The sequence below is a fragment of the Theropithecus gelada genome, chromosome 3, assembly GCF_003255815.1.
Source record: "Theropithecus gelada isolate Dixy chromosome 3, Tgel_1.0, whole genome shotgun sequence".
Classification (NCBI taxonomy): domain Eukaryota; kingdom Metazoa; phylum Chordata; class Mammalia; order Primates; family Cercopithecidae; genus Theropithecus; species Theropithecus gelada.
Window position 1 is genome coordinate 115737395 of NC_037670.1, and position 14222 is coordinate 115751616.

Sequence of the window (14222 nt, forward strand, 5' to 3'; positions counted from 1 at the left end):
TTTTTTCGAAAGAGGCCTGGAACCAGGTGCCTATTTAGATACTAAAGAACTTTAATTACTTCTAAATTCCCTCGCTATGGAGTTTTGCCTCTGATGGCCTATTTGATGGTCACCAGGCGGTCTTTGCTCCCTTCATGATACTTCTAAATTCCTCAGATATGGAGTTTTTTGTCTCCAGTACCTGTTCGTGGTCATTAGCTGATTTTTGCTCTCTTCACTCACAGTATCTCTGAAGTAGGTACTAGCAATCCCTCAGTTTACAGATGATGAAACTGAGACACAAAGAGTTTGAGTAACTTGCTCAAGATGACATTGCTGGTAAGAGGCGAAGCAAAAAATAGGGCCATGTAGTCAATATCTTCATTAAAAAACTTCATGAAAGATTAGAATAAATGAAGGTAGTGACCAAACAGTCAAAATAGTCTGGAATCACTCTCTCTTTGCAATGATTAAGATAATCCAAATGAGAATATTTCAATTGACAAACCCATCTCATTACAGGATACTGGCAACTGCATCAAATCTACATTTTGCTTGCAAATGTTCATCCAGTATGAAAGACAGAATAAAAATATTAAGATAAAATAATTTTTTTAAGTGAGGGGATAGGCAGTCAGACATTCTTTTGTGACACAAACCAGTTCTACAGTAGAATAATGAAGGCATTGTTCAGCAGTTTGAAGGTTTGATTTATAAAACTAGGTGTTAACTGATTGGCAACCAACCAATAGAAGGTAAATTGCTACACTAGTCTGCATGTGCAGATGCTAGTAAGAAATTTTCAAAGGCACAGCTGCACTTTTATACAAAGGTCCCTGATCATCTACAGGTACTTTCCCACATGTGGTCATGATCTTTGATGACACCCATTCAGGATACCAGTCACCAGTTCATTTATAAAATGATTCAGATGTTGTATTTAATTAGATTATTCAGAGTTTCTGTGGGAGTGCAGGAATGTCCTGTCTTTCTTGTCCCTTTCTCCCATAACTTCTACCTCCCTACAAAGACCTAAATGCTCTGCTTGTGGTAGAGGCATGCAACTTCAGATAAACTCAGGTAAGAATATAGGTGTTTTTGATAGGTTAAAATGGAAAGCACAAATTTCTGAAACGCCAGGAAAAAGGTGCAAACCCCACATACACTGTGCAATCTGCATGAAATCCACCATAGGAGAATTGAGTAGTGATTACCTGTGCTTTGAAAATTCTGCATCAAATTCACAGAGTTTTACTTTCAACCCGTTTAGGTGAAAGAAATAATGTTCTTACAACATCTCTTCCACCTCTTTCCTTCTTTCTTACTCTTCTCCATTGGTTACTCTTTAATCATTCAGCATCTTCCTCTTTCTTTATCTCACACTGTGCCTGGGACACAGAGTAAACTTTTCTACTTGCAGCCCCTTCATCCTACCCTTTTAATGTTGTTCAACGAATATTTATACATTCCTAGACTGTGGTAGTTAGTCCTTTTCTGAGCACTGAAGATACATCATCGAACAATAGACACACACACACACACACACACACACACACACACATGCATGCACCAAAAAAATAAAAGATCAACTGAAAGCTTAAACTAAATATTGGGGAGCGAGATTTTGAGAAAAACTCAACACTGAAGAAAAAATATTCTTCAAAAGTATAGAAAGCAACCTAGATTATTGCAGATCATAGAAACTGGTTTTTTATTTAAATTTTACAAACAGTCACATGATTCATAACAGTATTTCAGTTTAGTTTTAACATACATTTTTTTTTTTTAGTTTTGGGTAACATTAAGAATCTTTTACTGTGTTTAAAAGTCTTTTATATATTTCCTTAGGACAAACTATCAGCTCATATACTTTGCCCAATTTTCTAATGGGCAATTGTTTTTTTCTCATTGATTTATATGAGTTGAAAATATTTTTGCCAGTTTGTTGATTATCTTCATTCTGACATTGCTTAGTGGGTTTTGCACTGCAGAACCTATTTATTTTTATGCAATCACATTTGTCCAACTATTTGTTAATGGTTTAATGATGTAGGAAAAAGACCTTCCCCTCTAAGATTATGAAAGAATGTTCTATGGTTTCTTCTAGTTCTGTTCTAGTTTCATTTTTTTTAAAATAAATTTTTCATTTATTTTGAATTTACCTTGGGGTGGAGTATAAGGTATAAATTTATTTTTTTCTTTCAGGTAGCTGTTGAATTGCCCCAACATTGAAACCACCTTTGCAAAAATTATAACTGAAGAAATTATGACAGTGACACAGATCAGACCTAACTGACTCCATCTTGCTTCTAACCTTTAAGCTGTCTTTGTTCATTCCTGGGTGTAGGCAGAACTAACCTTAGGAAGGAATTTAGTTTATGGTTTGACTCTGAAACAAAATTGATAATGTCCCTTTTCCCAAAAAGACCCACTTCTTGCCTGGGGACCAGTCTGCCTTTGTGGGACTAACAAATTAACTACATGATTAGTTAGTACATTTTAGGGGTCATGCAGCCTCTGGCTGCAAGAGTCTGACCTTCCCCACATTGCTCCTATGGATAGCATTACTATTGTAAAACCTAAGATCAGTGCTTCAGATATTTTGCAGACCCTGCACTGGATGGGTCAGCTGACATCACCCAAGTTGGTAATCTGGCTCAACCAGTTCTGCGATCCCCTTTATGAGTCCATCTCCAATGTGACTAATCAGCACTCCCCACTTCCAAGCTCCTACTTTAATTTAAATTATCTTTAAGAACTCTGATCTTCATGCTCCAGGAAACTGATTTGTGTAATGATAATACTCGCATCTCCTGTACAGCCAGCTATGCCTGGATTACTCCTTCTCCACTGCAATCCCCCTGTCATGATAAATCAGCTCTGTCTAGGCAGCAGGCAAGGTGAACCCACTGGGCAGTTACAAATTTGGGGGCTCGACCAGGATTGCCTTTGTGGTTACCTGCTGTGTAGCCCACCTCTGATGATGGATCCGGAGGCCAGCCCAAGTGGCTGCCTAGTTCTCTTGGACTAGGGGCTGACTCTGGCACTCTCTGCCAGTGGGGTGCTGCTGACCCAATATGCATGGATTCAATGGTAGTGGAGAAATAATGCTAGGGAGATATCCCATAACTGTAGCCTCATCACTGGGTGTCTGTAGCTGTAGCCTCCATGCGAGGTGTCTGATTTGGTGAGTATTCCAGTCAGCTACCAATAGCCCCTTCCTTCTCCTGATTTATTGGCCTCTCTGGAGGTGCTGCTGTCTCTTAGTAACCTCCCAGAGTGTCTATCTATAGCCCCATCACAAGGTATCTGCCTGTAGCTCCATTACAAGGTGGGTGTAGCTGTAGCCCCATTACAGAGTGTCTGTCTGTAGCCCCATTAGGGGGTATCTAATTGGATGGAGAATAAGGAACTTGTTTGGAGGACTACTCTTGGTTTGAGACTGGGTCTGGAATCTGTGTCTTGAAGGCCTTCTGTTCGTCTTACATTGTGTGTGTGTGTGTGTGTGTGTGTGTGTGTGTGTTTATATGTGTGGAGGGCTCTGAAGGAATTGCTGCCAGCAATTTTCTGGGGGCAGGGGACAGACTCTCGCTCTGTCACCCAGGCTGGGGTGCAGTGGTGCAATCTCGGCTCACTGCAACCTCCACCTCCCAAGTTCAAGCAATTCTCATGTCTCAGTCTCAGTGTAGCTAGGACTATAGGTGTGCACCACTATGCCCAGCCCTGAGTTGTCATTTTGAGTAAATGAATAACTTCTGGTGACATGGGACTCTATTTTGTGATATCCAGTGTTTTAAACCTTTGATATTTGACAAACCTTCCAAGATCAAATTCTAAGTTAAAAAAAAAAATTAGATCTCCTAAAGTTCAAAAAGATATATTGGGCTTATTTAATGTATTAAAATCATTTAAGAAACATTGTCAAATATAAAATGGTGTTTAACTTTCTTTGAGTTATAGTCATATAAACATGTTATTAGTATGTGTTATAAAATTGTATAAGATTTCTATAATTCTAATATGCCTCAGTATATGTTATCAGTAATAACTACAATTGTTACATTGAATTTTTGTGTGCCACAGAGATAACAAGTTTCCTTGTCAATTTCTTTGACTGTGGCTTCCCTAAAACATTTCTGTCATCTGCAGACAATTGTTATCTTGATTTGGTCCTCTTTAGGAGATGGTTTTATAATCAGCTGTAAAACTTTGACAGGTGCTCTTGAATGCAAGTTTCTGATAACCTTGGAGATTATTACATTAAAATAAAGGAAATTTCGGGACTCTCCTAAAGAGCTGAAATGTTCTTTCATTTGAATAAATCAGCTCTGTCTAGATAACAGGCAAGGTGAACCTGTTGGGTCATTACAACATTAGCTATTAAATAATCTGTTTTCTCATTGACCTGAGATGCTATTTATCATGTGTTTGGGTCCATTTCTGAATTTTTTAAAACTCATTCATTAAAATTTGTCTACTTTCTTTTTTCTTTTTCTTTTTTTTTTTTTTTTTGGACACAAAGTCTCTCTCTGTTGCTCAGGCTGGAGTGCAGTGGCCTCCTGAGTAGCTGGGATTACAGGCGCCTGTCACTACACCTGGCTAATATTTGTATTTTTAGTAGAGATGGGATTTCACTATGTCAGCCAGGCTGGTTTCAAACTCCTGGCCTCAAGTGATCCACCTGCCTTGGCCTCCCAAAGTGCTGGGATTACAGGCATGAGCCACTGTTCCTGTCCAGAACTTTATCTATTTCTTTGATAGTACCACATTATTTAATTATTTTGGCTTTATAAAATGTTAATATTTAATATGACTAGCATCCCATTTATTAACCTACTTTTCAGAATTTATAGATTAAATTAGGGAAAACTGACATCTTGTGAGCCTTGCCATCCAAGAACATGCTGTACATTTTCATTTATATAAATTCTCTTCTCCTGATTCTTAAGAGCATTTAAAATATTTTTCATATAGATGTTGCACATACCTTGCTATCTTGTTACATATTGTCTTTATTTTGTTGCAGCTATAAGTAGGATCCGTTCATGGATTAAATCTTCTTACTGGTTTCTTTTTTAATATATGAAGAATATTGATTTTAATCTAGTTCCCAGACCAGATGTTGAATTGTTTTAATATGTATGATACTTTTTTGGTTGATTTTCCCTTGTTTGATCATCTGGAATCCCTCTTGAATTTCTGTACCTCTGATTTCTTTCTCTGATCCAGTTATGTTAGTTAGAACTTCCAGAACAATAACTAAAGTGGTCATAGCAGACATATTTGTCTGATTCCTGACTTTGTTGGAAATGTTTCTACTCATGTTTTTAGGCATAATGCTGAATTTTAGGTTAAGATCAATAACTTTTATATGTTAAGGAAATATCTATGTATTTCTCTTTCACTGTGAATCAAGAATAAACATTGAATTTTAACAGATGTCCTTTTTAACATACACAAATAAGATGGACATTTTCCTTAAATCTTTTAATATAAGATTAAATTTTAATCTTTTAAGTTGTATTAATGAAGTTTCTAAAATTGAACTTGTAGAGCTGATCTTCACATTTGTAGAATAATCCCCATATGATCAACATATACCTTCTATTAACAAGCTGCTGGATTCTGTTTGCTAATGTTTTATTTAGGTTTTTTTGTATCACTAAACAAGTGAATTCATCTATAATTTATTGGTGCATTTTTTGGTCAGATTTTGTCCTGTATCCTTTTATCAAACAGAAGCTTTTCACCAGTGATTTTGTTATATAAGACACATATGAGAATATATATGACAATTTTCACTCCTTCCAAATTTGGGGGTAAATATCGTTAAGACAATTAGATTAGAACAAGTCAATTACTATACTTCCTGGATATAGCTCTCTTTAATTTTCCATGCACAGCGCATTTATATTTTGTTGGGCATTTGTGTTATTATTTTTCAGTTATGGAGAAAACTTGTATAGATGCACTTCCTCTTACTATGAATTCTTCAGAAAAGCAAGAGATTGTATGTATTTTTGGAACTGGTGATTTTGGAAGATCATTGGGATTGAAAATGCTCCAGTGTGGTTATTCTATTGTTTTTGGAAGTCGAAACCCCCAGAAGAACAACCTACTGCCCAATGGTGCAGAAGTCTTGAGCTATTCAGAAGCAGCCAAGAAGTCTGACATCATAATCATAGCAATCCACAGAGAGCATTATGATTTTCTCACAGAATTAACTGAGGTTCTCAATGGAAAAATATTGGTAGATATCAGCAACAACCTCAAAATCAATCAGTATCCAGAGTCTAATGCAGAGTACCTTGCTCAGTTGGTGCCAGGAGCCCACGTGGTAAAAGCATTTAACACCATCTCAGCCTGGGCTCTCCAGTCAGGAGCACTGGATGCAAGTCGGCAGGTAAGATTAAACAAATCTACACTCAATCTTTAAAAAATGAATCATTAAATGTGCACTTGCCTCAAAGATTCTAAAATATAATTCCAAGATCAAATACCCACTAAATATTACATTTTGCTAATATGTGTTGTGAATAATTTTCTTGAGCTTGACCAAGTAAGGTGGTCAACTGTTGCAATTCATCTCCCACTGTATGCACCCTCAGATTTTAGTTTGATGGAACCCCATGGTGTCAGCCTCTGGAGGCTTCTTGTCAGTACTAGAAACTAATACTTGGTGAATATCCTTTTCTACTTCCATTACCTTGTATGAAACTGGTTCCATTTATGCACTGAGATTAGAAGCATTCATAAGTGATGCGGCACCACAAATACAGAAGAAAGATCAAACTACTCATTATGCAGAGAACCAGGTCTTATATAAGTATGATGTGCCTAAAACCATCATCAACTAAAAACCATGGTACTTACCTATCTAGGACACCACAAACAAGTTTAAAGCATCTTGTTAGATATGTTAATTCTACGTCCTTATTTTAAAAATGGTTCACTGTTACATGTCATCATTCTGCATGGTGCTGTTGTAGCCTTTCAAAATAATTATTAAATAAAGAAAAGGAGTAAATACAGAATTAATTGTTTTTAAACCAGGTATTTGTGTGTGGAAATGACAGCAAAGCCAAGCAAAGAGTGATGGATATTGTTCGTAATCTTGGACTTACTCCAATGGATCAAGGATCACTCACAGCAGCCAAAGAAATTGAAAAGTACCCCCTGCAACTATTTCCAATGTGGAGGTTCCCCTTCTATTTGTCTGCTGTTCTGTGTATCTTCTTGTTTTTCTATTGTGTTATAAGAGACGTAATCTACCCTTACGTTTATGAAAAGAAAGATAATACATTTCGTATGGCTATTTCCATTCCAAATCGTGTCTTTCCAATAACAGCACTTACACTGCTTGCTTTGGTTTACCTCCCTGGTGTTATTGCTGCCATTCTACAACTGTACCGAGGCACAAAATACCGTCGATTCCCAGACTGGCTGGACCACTGGATGCTTTGCCGAAAGCAGCTTGGCTTGCTGGCTCTGGGATTTGCCTTCCTTCATGTCCTCTACACACTTGTGATTCCTATTCGATATTATGTACGATGGAGGTTGGGAAACCTAACCGTTACCCAGGTAAATCTCTTCTTATGTATTTTCCTTTACTCCTGAAATCAGAGACTATTGCTACATCATATTCCATTTCATAATTATAGAAAGTCACTCTTCTAAGCATCTTCTTTTTTAAAGTAACTAGAATTAGAAATGTCATGTCAGTTTTTTAAAATGAATCCAGTTTAGATCTCATACAACTATTAAGAATAAAAGTTTGCTGGGTGTGGTGGTTCACGCCTGTAATCCCAGCACTTTGGGATGCTGAGGTGGGTGAATCATGAGGTCAAGAGATCAAAACCATCCTGGCCCCAACATGGTGAAACCCCATCTCTACTAAAAATACAAAAATTAGCTGGGCATGGTGGTGGGCACCTGTAATCCCAGCTACCTGGGAGGCTGAGGCAGGAGACTCGCTTAAACCCAGGAGGTGGAGGTTGCAGTGAGCCAAGATCATGCCACTGCACTCCAGCCTGGGTGACAGAGCAAGACTCCATCTCAAAAAAAAAAAAAGGAATAAATGTTTACTTTTCAGGTTCACTTGGGTCCAGAGCTGTATTTGCAGGGCTCATAGAGATATTGGCAAACCGACAGATTTCATGGCTCAAGAAACCTAAAGACACCTGCTTGAATCCCTCTGGTTGGCAGTCAAATGTTAACTAATGTGTTTTCAAGCTTCTATTCTTATGCATGTTACTTCCTTTTGGAAGTCAAAACCAACCATCTTATAAGTAAGGGGGCTAACCAAACATGTGCCACACTAAAGCAAACAAATTCACAAAAGAGTGCTTATAATTCCCTTAATGTTTGACTTGGGAGAAGTTGGCCTCAATAACTAGAAAACCAAATAATTCTGAGCAAATATCAAATATTATCTTATGCATAATCAAAAGATTCAGTGAGAATCAGCTGAAGGAGTTTTAAAAAAACTCCCAGAGGAAGTGCTATAAGTCAGTTCTAGTTTAGAAATAGCTAGTTTTGATAGATCTTACTTCAGTCTCAAAAATTATTAGTCATTAATGTTGCTTCTATGGGTTTCTCTATTATTTTCCTAAGAAATATATGTAAGTTTCCTGGGTAAGAGTCACACTACAAGTGTCTGATTCCTCTCAACTTGTGGTGCAAGACTGATGTATTATATTATGACAGAACAAACGTGAAAGAACCTGCTGTGAGAGTGTGAGTAATCCACATACAAAGCAGAAAAACAGAATTCTGATGTAATTGTTTGAGAGCATCAAGTTTTGCTTGGGGATCAAAATGCAGATGGTAATGAAGGTATAAGTGAGTGTTTACTGTCTTTTAGAATTTACAGGGAAAATCAAAACTTTCTACACAACTCCTAGAATCAAGTCCAAACAGAACCAATTACTTTTTTTTTTTTTTTTGCCAAAAAATGTAATTTCTAAGTGCATTTTTCACTGAAGTTATTTTAACATAATTTTTAAGAAATGCCATACAATTTGCTTTGAGCAAATAATTCATGCAGAGGTATTTTTCAGTCCCCTTCAAAGTGTGGGCAGTTTGTAAAAATGTAGTTTTATAATTGCTTATAATTTTTCTTAGGCAATACTCAAGAAGGAGAATCCATTTAGTACCTCCTCAGCCTGGCTTAGTGATTCATATGTGGCTTTGGGAATACTTGGATTTTTTCTGTTTGTACTCTTGGGAATCACTTCTTTGCCATCTGTTAGCAATGCAGTCAACTGGAGAGAGTTCCGATTTGTCCAGGTAAGAACTTCAAGATCATGCCTAACTTTTCATTTTGCTCCATCACTTCCCTAGCAATCACATTTAAAAATTCAAATTAGAAAACATTGAACCAAGGTACAAAAGGCAGAATCCATAATGGTTTGATTTCTTAATGCTTGCCAAGATTCCTGACTGCCTCCAGATCTACAGCTAAGACTACAGGGTGAAAAGTACCAAGAACTATTATGATTTATGTGAGGAGATGTACTAGGTACAAGGTGAAAAGAAACCCCAAGACAAAATTTCACCATCTAAAAATTAACCTTACAACATGGACATATAGATATGGAAAACCAGATGTTGAGATAAAGTTTAAAATCTTCACAGCAAGATTTGATAGATGTCATCACACCCGAAGACTTAATGCTCTCCTATAAGAGGGAAAATTGTTTTCTTCCACATGTCAACCACCAACCAACCCCTCTTTAAAGGCAGTTAGTAACTACACATTCTTGTAGACCAGTGGTCCTCAAAGTATGGCACTTTGAGTAGGACCAGCAGCATCTGCATCACCTGGAACCTTGTTAGATACACAAAACCCCGGGCCACGCCTGGGCCTACTGAATCAGAAACTCTGAAAATGTGGCCCAGAAATTTAATGAGCCTTCAAGATGATTCCGATGCATGCTTATTATGAGTATAATAGAAAAGACCATTAGTCTTTAAAATCAGGTTAGAATTTTTTAGAACTATTGGAATCTTGCAATTTCTCCCAGGGACCAAATTCAGTCAACATGTTCTCATTAACACTTCTGTTCAAAGTATTAAGGTCGAAATAAACAATAAGCTTTAAAATGTAGGCTGAAACAAGTAAGATTGGCTATTGCTCTTTGTTGTGATAGAAATGAGCTAGGATCTGGTTTTAGTCAGTAACATATACTAAGATGGTGCTTCTTGAGGTCATACTGTGTCATATTCATTTCTGACCTCTAGAAAAGATGATAAATAAAAGAGTTTCACCTTTGGGAACCAAGGCAAGCTAATGATTTATTCTAACTTGGAAGAGTTTACTCCTGGGAAACTTTTTTCCATCCAGCTAGGTTAAGGTGAAGCTACTATGTCATTTGTAAGCAATGATCTTGTTTTAAATGAAGTATTTACCATTCTGAGGAAGGGTTAGTGCTTTTTTTCAGTACTTAACAAAGTGTCCTAAACATTATAGGTCTCAAATGTTTGTGATTGTTGACAAATATCCATCACTGGCTTAGAGTGTTTCACTTTAAGATGTAAATAATGTTAACTTACATATTTTTGTTTCTTGTTTATAGTCCAAACTGGGTTATTTGACCCTGATCTTGTGTACAGCCCATACCCTGGTGTACGGTGGGAAGAGATTCCTCAGCCCTTCAAATCTCAAATGGTATCTTCCGGCAGCCTATGTGTTAGGGCTCATCATTCCTTGCACCGTGCTGGTGATCAAGTTTGTCCTAATCATGCCATGTGTAGACAACACCCTTACAAGGATCCGCCAGGGCTGGGAAAGGAACTCAAAACACTAGAAATCAGCATTGAATGGAAAATCAAATATTTAAAACAAAGTTCAATTTACATGGAGTTCTGAACTACAGTGTTGAATGTTTAAAGAAGAATGATGGATATAGTTAGGAAAGCTTTTTTCTTACACCGTGACTGAAGGAAACACTGCCTGTGTTTGAGAAATTGACATACTGGAAGAGATCACCATTTTATCTCAGGTTAGTGAAGAATCAGTGCAGATCCCTGCCTCTTATTTTCCCGGAGGCTATGGGGCTGAGATTGAAATTAGCTTTGTGGTTTTACACTAAAGAGTTTCCTTACTATGGGCAACATGTATGACCTAATATCTTGCAAAATCCAGTAGAAGTATGTGCAACTTCCTTCTCTGGCTCAAGGGCTGAGTTAAGTGAAAGGAAAAACAGCACAATGGTGACCACTGATAAAGGCTTTATTAGGTATATCTGAAGAAGTGGGTCACATGAAATGTGAAAAGGGAATGAGTTTTTTTGTTGTTTTTTGGAAGTAAAGGCAAACATAAATATTACCATGATGAATTCTAGTGAAATGACACCTTGACTTTGCTTTTCTCAATACAGATATTTACTGAGGGGAACTATTTTTATAACACAAGAAAAATTTACAATTGATTAAAAGTAACCATGTCTTGGATACATGCAAATCTATAGAGTTGGCATGTAATTCTTCCTCTACAAAGAATAGGTATAGGAAAGATTGAATAAAAATGGAGGGATATCCACTTGGATTTCACTTGCATTGTGCATAAGCAAAGAAGGGTTGATAAAAGTTCTGGATCAAAAAGTTCAAATAAACCAGAATTTTAGACAGCAAGCTAAATAAACATTGTAAAGTTGCACTATATTAGGTTTAGTATTATTTAGGTATTATAATATGCTTTGTAAATTTTATATACCAAATATTATTCAATATTTGCCATCTATTAATTTCTAGTATAAATAAGTAGCTTCTATACCTGTCTTAGTCTATTATAATTGTAAGCAGTAAAATTAAATAAATAATCTGCAGGTATAAATTTGAACAATGCACAGATGATCGAAAATTACGGAAAGTCATGGGGCAGAGAGGTGTGAAGATTCGTCATTATGTGGATCTTTCTCAAATCCTTGCTGAAATTTAGGATGGTTCTCACTGTTTTTCTGTGCTGATAGTACCCTTTCCAAGGTGACCTGCAGGGGGATTAACTTTCCTAGCTCAAGCATGGAGCTAAAAGGAGCCTTATGCATGATCTTCCCACATACCAAAATAACCAATAGGCACTGAGTTTGGCATTTTTCTGCCTGATCTACTAAGACCTTTTTTTTTTTTTACTTTCATTATAACATATTATACATGACATTATACAAAAATGATTAAAATATATTAAAACAACATCAACAATCCAGGATATTTTTCTATAAAACTTTTTGAAAATAATTCTGTCTACCTTATATATTTAATTTTACATCCTTTTTTAAAGGCTTTGTTTTTCTAGAGGCTTTGTTTTCCTTTTTTTATTATTTTTTATTTTTTTGAGACAGTCTTGCTCTGTTGCTCAGGCTGGAGTGCAATGGCACAATCTCAGCTCACTGCAACCTCCTTCTCCCAGGTTCAAGCGATTCTTGTGCATCAGCCTCCCGAGTAGCTGGGACTACAGGCATATGCCACTATGCCTAGCTAATTTTTGTACTTTTAGTACAGATAGGGTTTCACCACATTGGTCAGGCTGGTCTTGAACTGCTGGCCACAAGTGATCTACCTGCCTCTGCCTCACAAAGCACTGGGATTACAGGCATTAGTCTGGCCTTACGTGATATATTTTCTTAATGGCTGCATAATATCACATCAAATAGGCATTTTTCAAACCTCTTTCCTTATTAAACATGTAGACTATATCCATTTTTTTTACTAAAACAAATAACATTTCAGGTATCTTTGCACTAATAATGTTTTTCCATATTTTTAATTATTTCCTCAGAATACCTGCCAAGAATTGGGAGTATAGAATTAAACAACTTTTACTAGCATTTGCTATATATTGCCAAGTCATTTCTAAAGTGACCTTATCAATTTCATTACCATTGGATGAGGGTGTTGCTTTCATCACACTATTGTAGATAGTCTTTTTTATTTCAATTTGTGTTTATTTAAAACTAGTTGCAAAGGTACACAGAACACATGCTCCTTCAACTTATCTTTGATAAACCCAAGCAAGAATACAAAAAGCTGGAAGACATTGAGTAGAGTCATGTTATATGGTGCTGAACCTACAGTATCAGTGGAAAAGACAGGGAAAATGTCACTACTCATCTATGTTATGCAGAACAGTCAGGTGTACCGGGGCTGGATACTGCTCTTTGACTTGAGCATTGGTTGATTAAAGTTTAAGTATCATTCAGGTTGGTCTAGAGAAGCCTTTGGAGTTAACCATGCTCTTTTTTGTTAAAGAAAGGAGTAATGTGTTTATCCTGGCTCACAGTCCATCACCGAAAATAGAAAATGCCATTCATAGGTAAAATGCTGACCTATAGAAAAAAATGAACTCTACTTTTATAGCCTAGTAAAAATGCTCTACCTGAGTACTTAAAAGCAATCCATGAAGCCTGAAGCTAAAGAGCACTCTGGTGGTTTTGGCCTAACAGCTGCATTGCCAAACCTGACCTTTGGCCCCAACCACAAGAGCTCCAAGCCCCACCAGCTGACCAAAGAAAGCCCAAGTTCTCCTTCTGTCCTTCCCACAACCTCCCTCCTCCCAAAACCATGAAATTAATTTGACCATATTAACACAGCTGACTCCTCCAGTTTACTTAAGGTAGAAAAAATGAGTTTACAACAGATGAAAATAGGTGCTTTGGGTGAACAGTATTCCTTTTAACAGATCCAAACTATTTTACATTAAAACAAAAGTTAAACTAAACTTCTTTACTGCTGATATGTTTCCTGTATTCTAGAAAAATTTTTGTACTTTCATATTATTTTTGTGCACTTTCCCCATGTTAAGGGATGATGACTTTTGTAAATGTGTATTCATTAAATGTTACTTTAAAAGTATTTTCTAGTTTTGTTTAATTCTGGTTTTAACTCATCAGCATTCCAAAGAAAGTTACTAAAAGGTTTTGAATCACAGTAGTTCCAGCATCTAGGACTAAAAATACTTCCCTTCAGGGATAAGGAAAAGAGAAGGCAGTGCATGGGTTTGAAAGTGCATTAACAGATTTGCAGCTTCTTGCAATGTAAGCTGGAGCTCAGTGGGGTGGCACAGTCCAGTATCTTGTGTGTGCTTCAGTATTACCCTTAGAGAGGGGAGAGCATCAGATGGCTAAATGGTGAGGACTGCACCATCCCACGCTGGACTTTTGTGAGAATTAGGAGGTAAAAAAGCTTTCCTTCTCCAGGCAGACGCCACAGGGGTAAGACTAATGGCTCGACAAGCAGACTTTAGG

The 14222-nt window shown here is 36.9% G+C and overlaps 1 protein-coding gene across 2 annotated transcripts in view; it reads left to right on the plus strand.

Moving 5' to 3' along the window:
- Nucleotides 1-12149, plus strand: part of STEAP4 (STEAP4 metalloreductase) — a 28175-nt gene extending 16026 nt beyond the window's left edge. The window contains exons 2-5 of one of the 2 annotated variants that reach the window (XM_025380076.1): nucleotides 5925-6382; nucleotides 7033-7560; nucleotides 9103-9267; nucleotides 10557-11734. In XM_025380076.1, the coding sequence (XP_025235861.1) occupies nucleotides 5927-6382; nucleotides 7033-7560; nucleotides 9103-9267; nucleotides 10557-10787 (1380 nt within the window). In that variant the 5' untranslated portion in view covers nucleotides 5925-5926 and the 3' untranslated portion in view covers nucleotides 10788-11734. Of the gene's footprint in view, nucleotides 1-5924; nucleotides 6383-7032; nucleotides 7561-9102; nucleotides 9268-10556 lie in introns of both variants that reach the window. The other variant, XM_025380077.1, reaches the window with a different exon arrangement.
- The last annotated feature ends 2073 nt before the right edge of the window (nucleotides 12150-14222 follow it).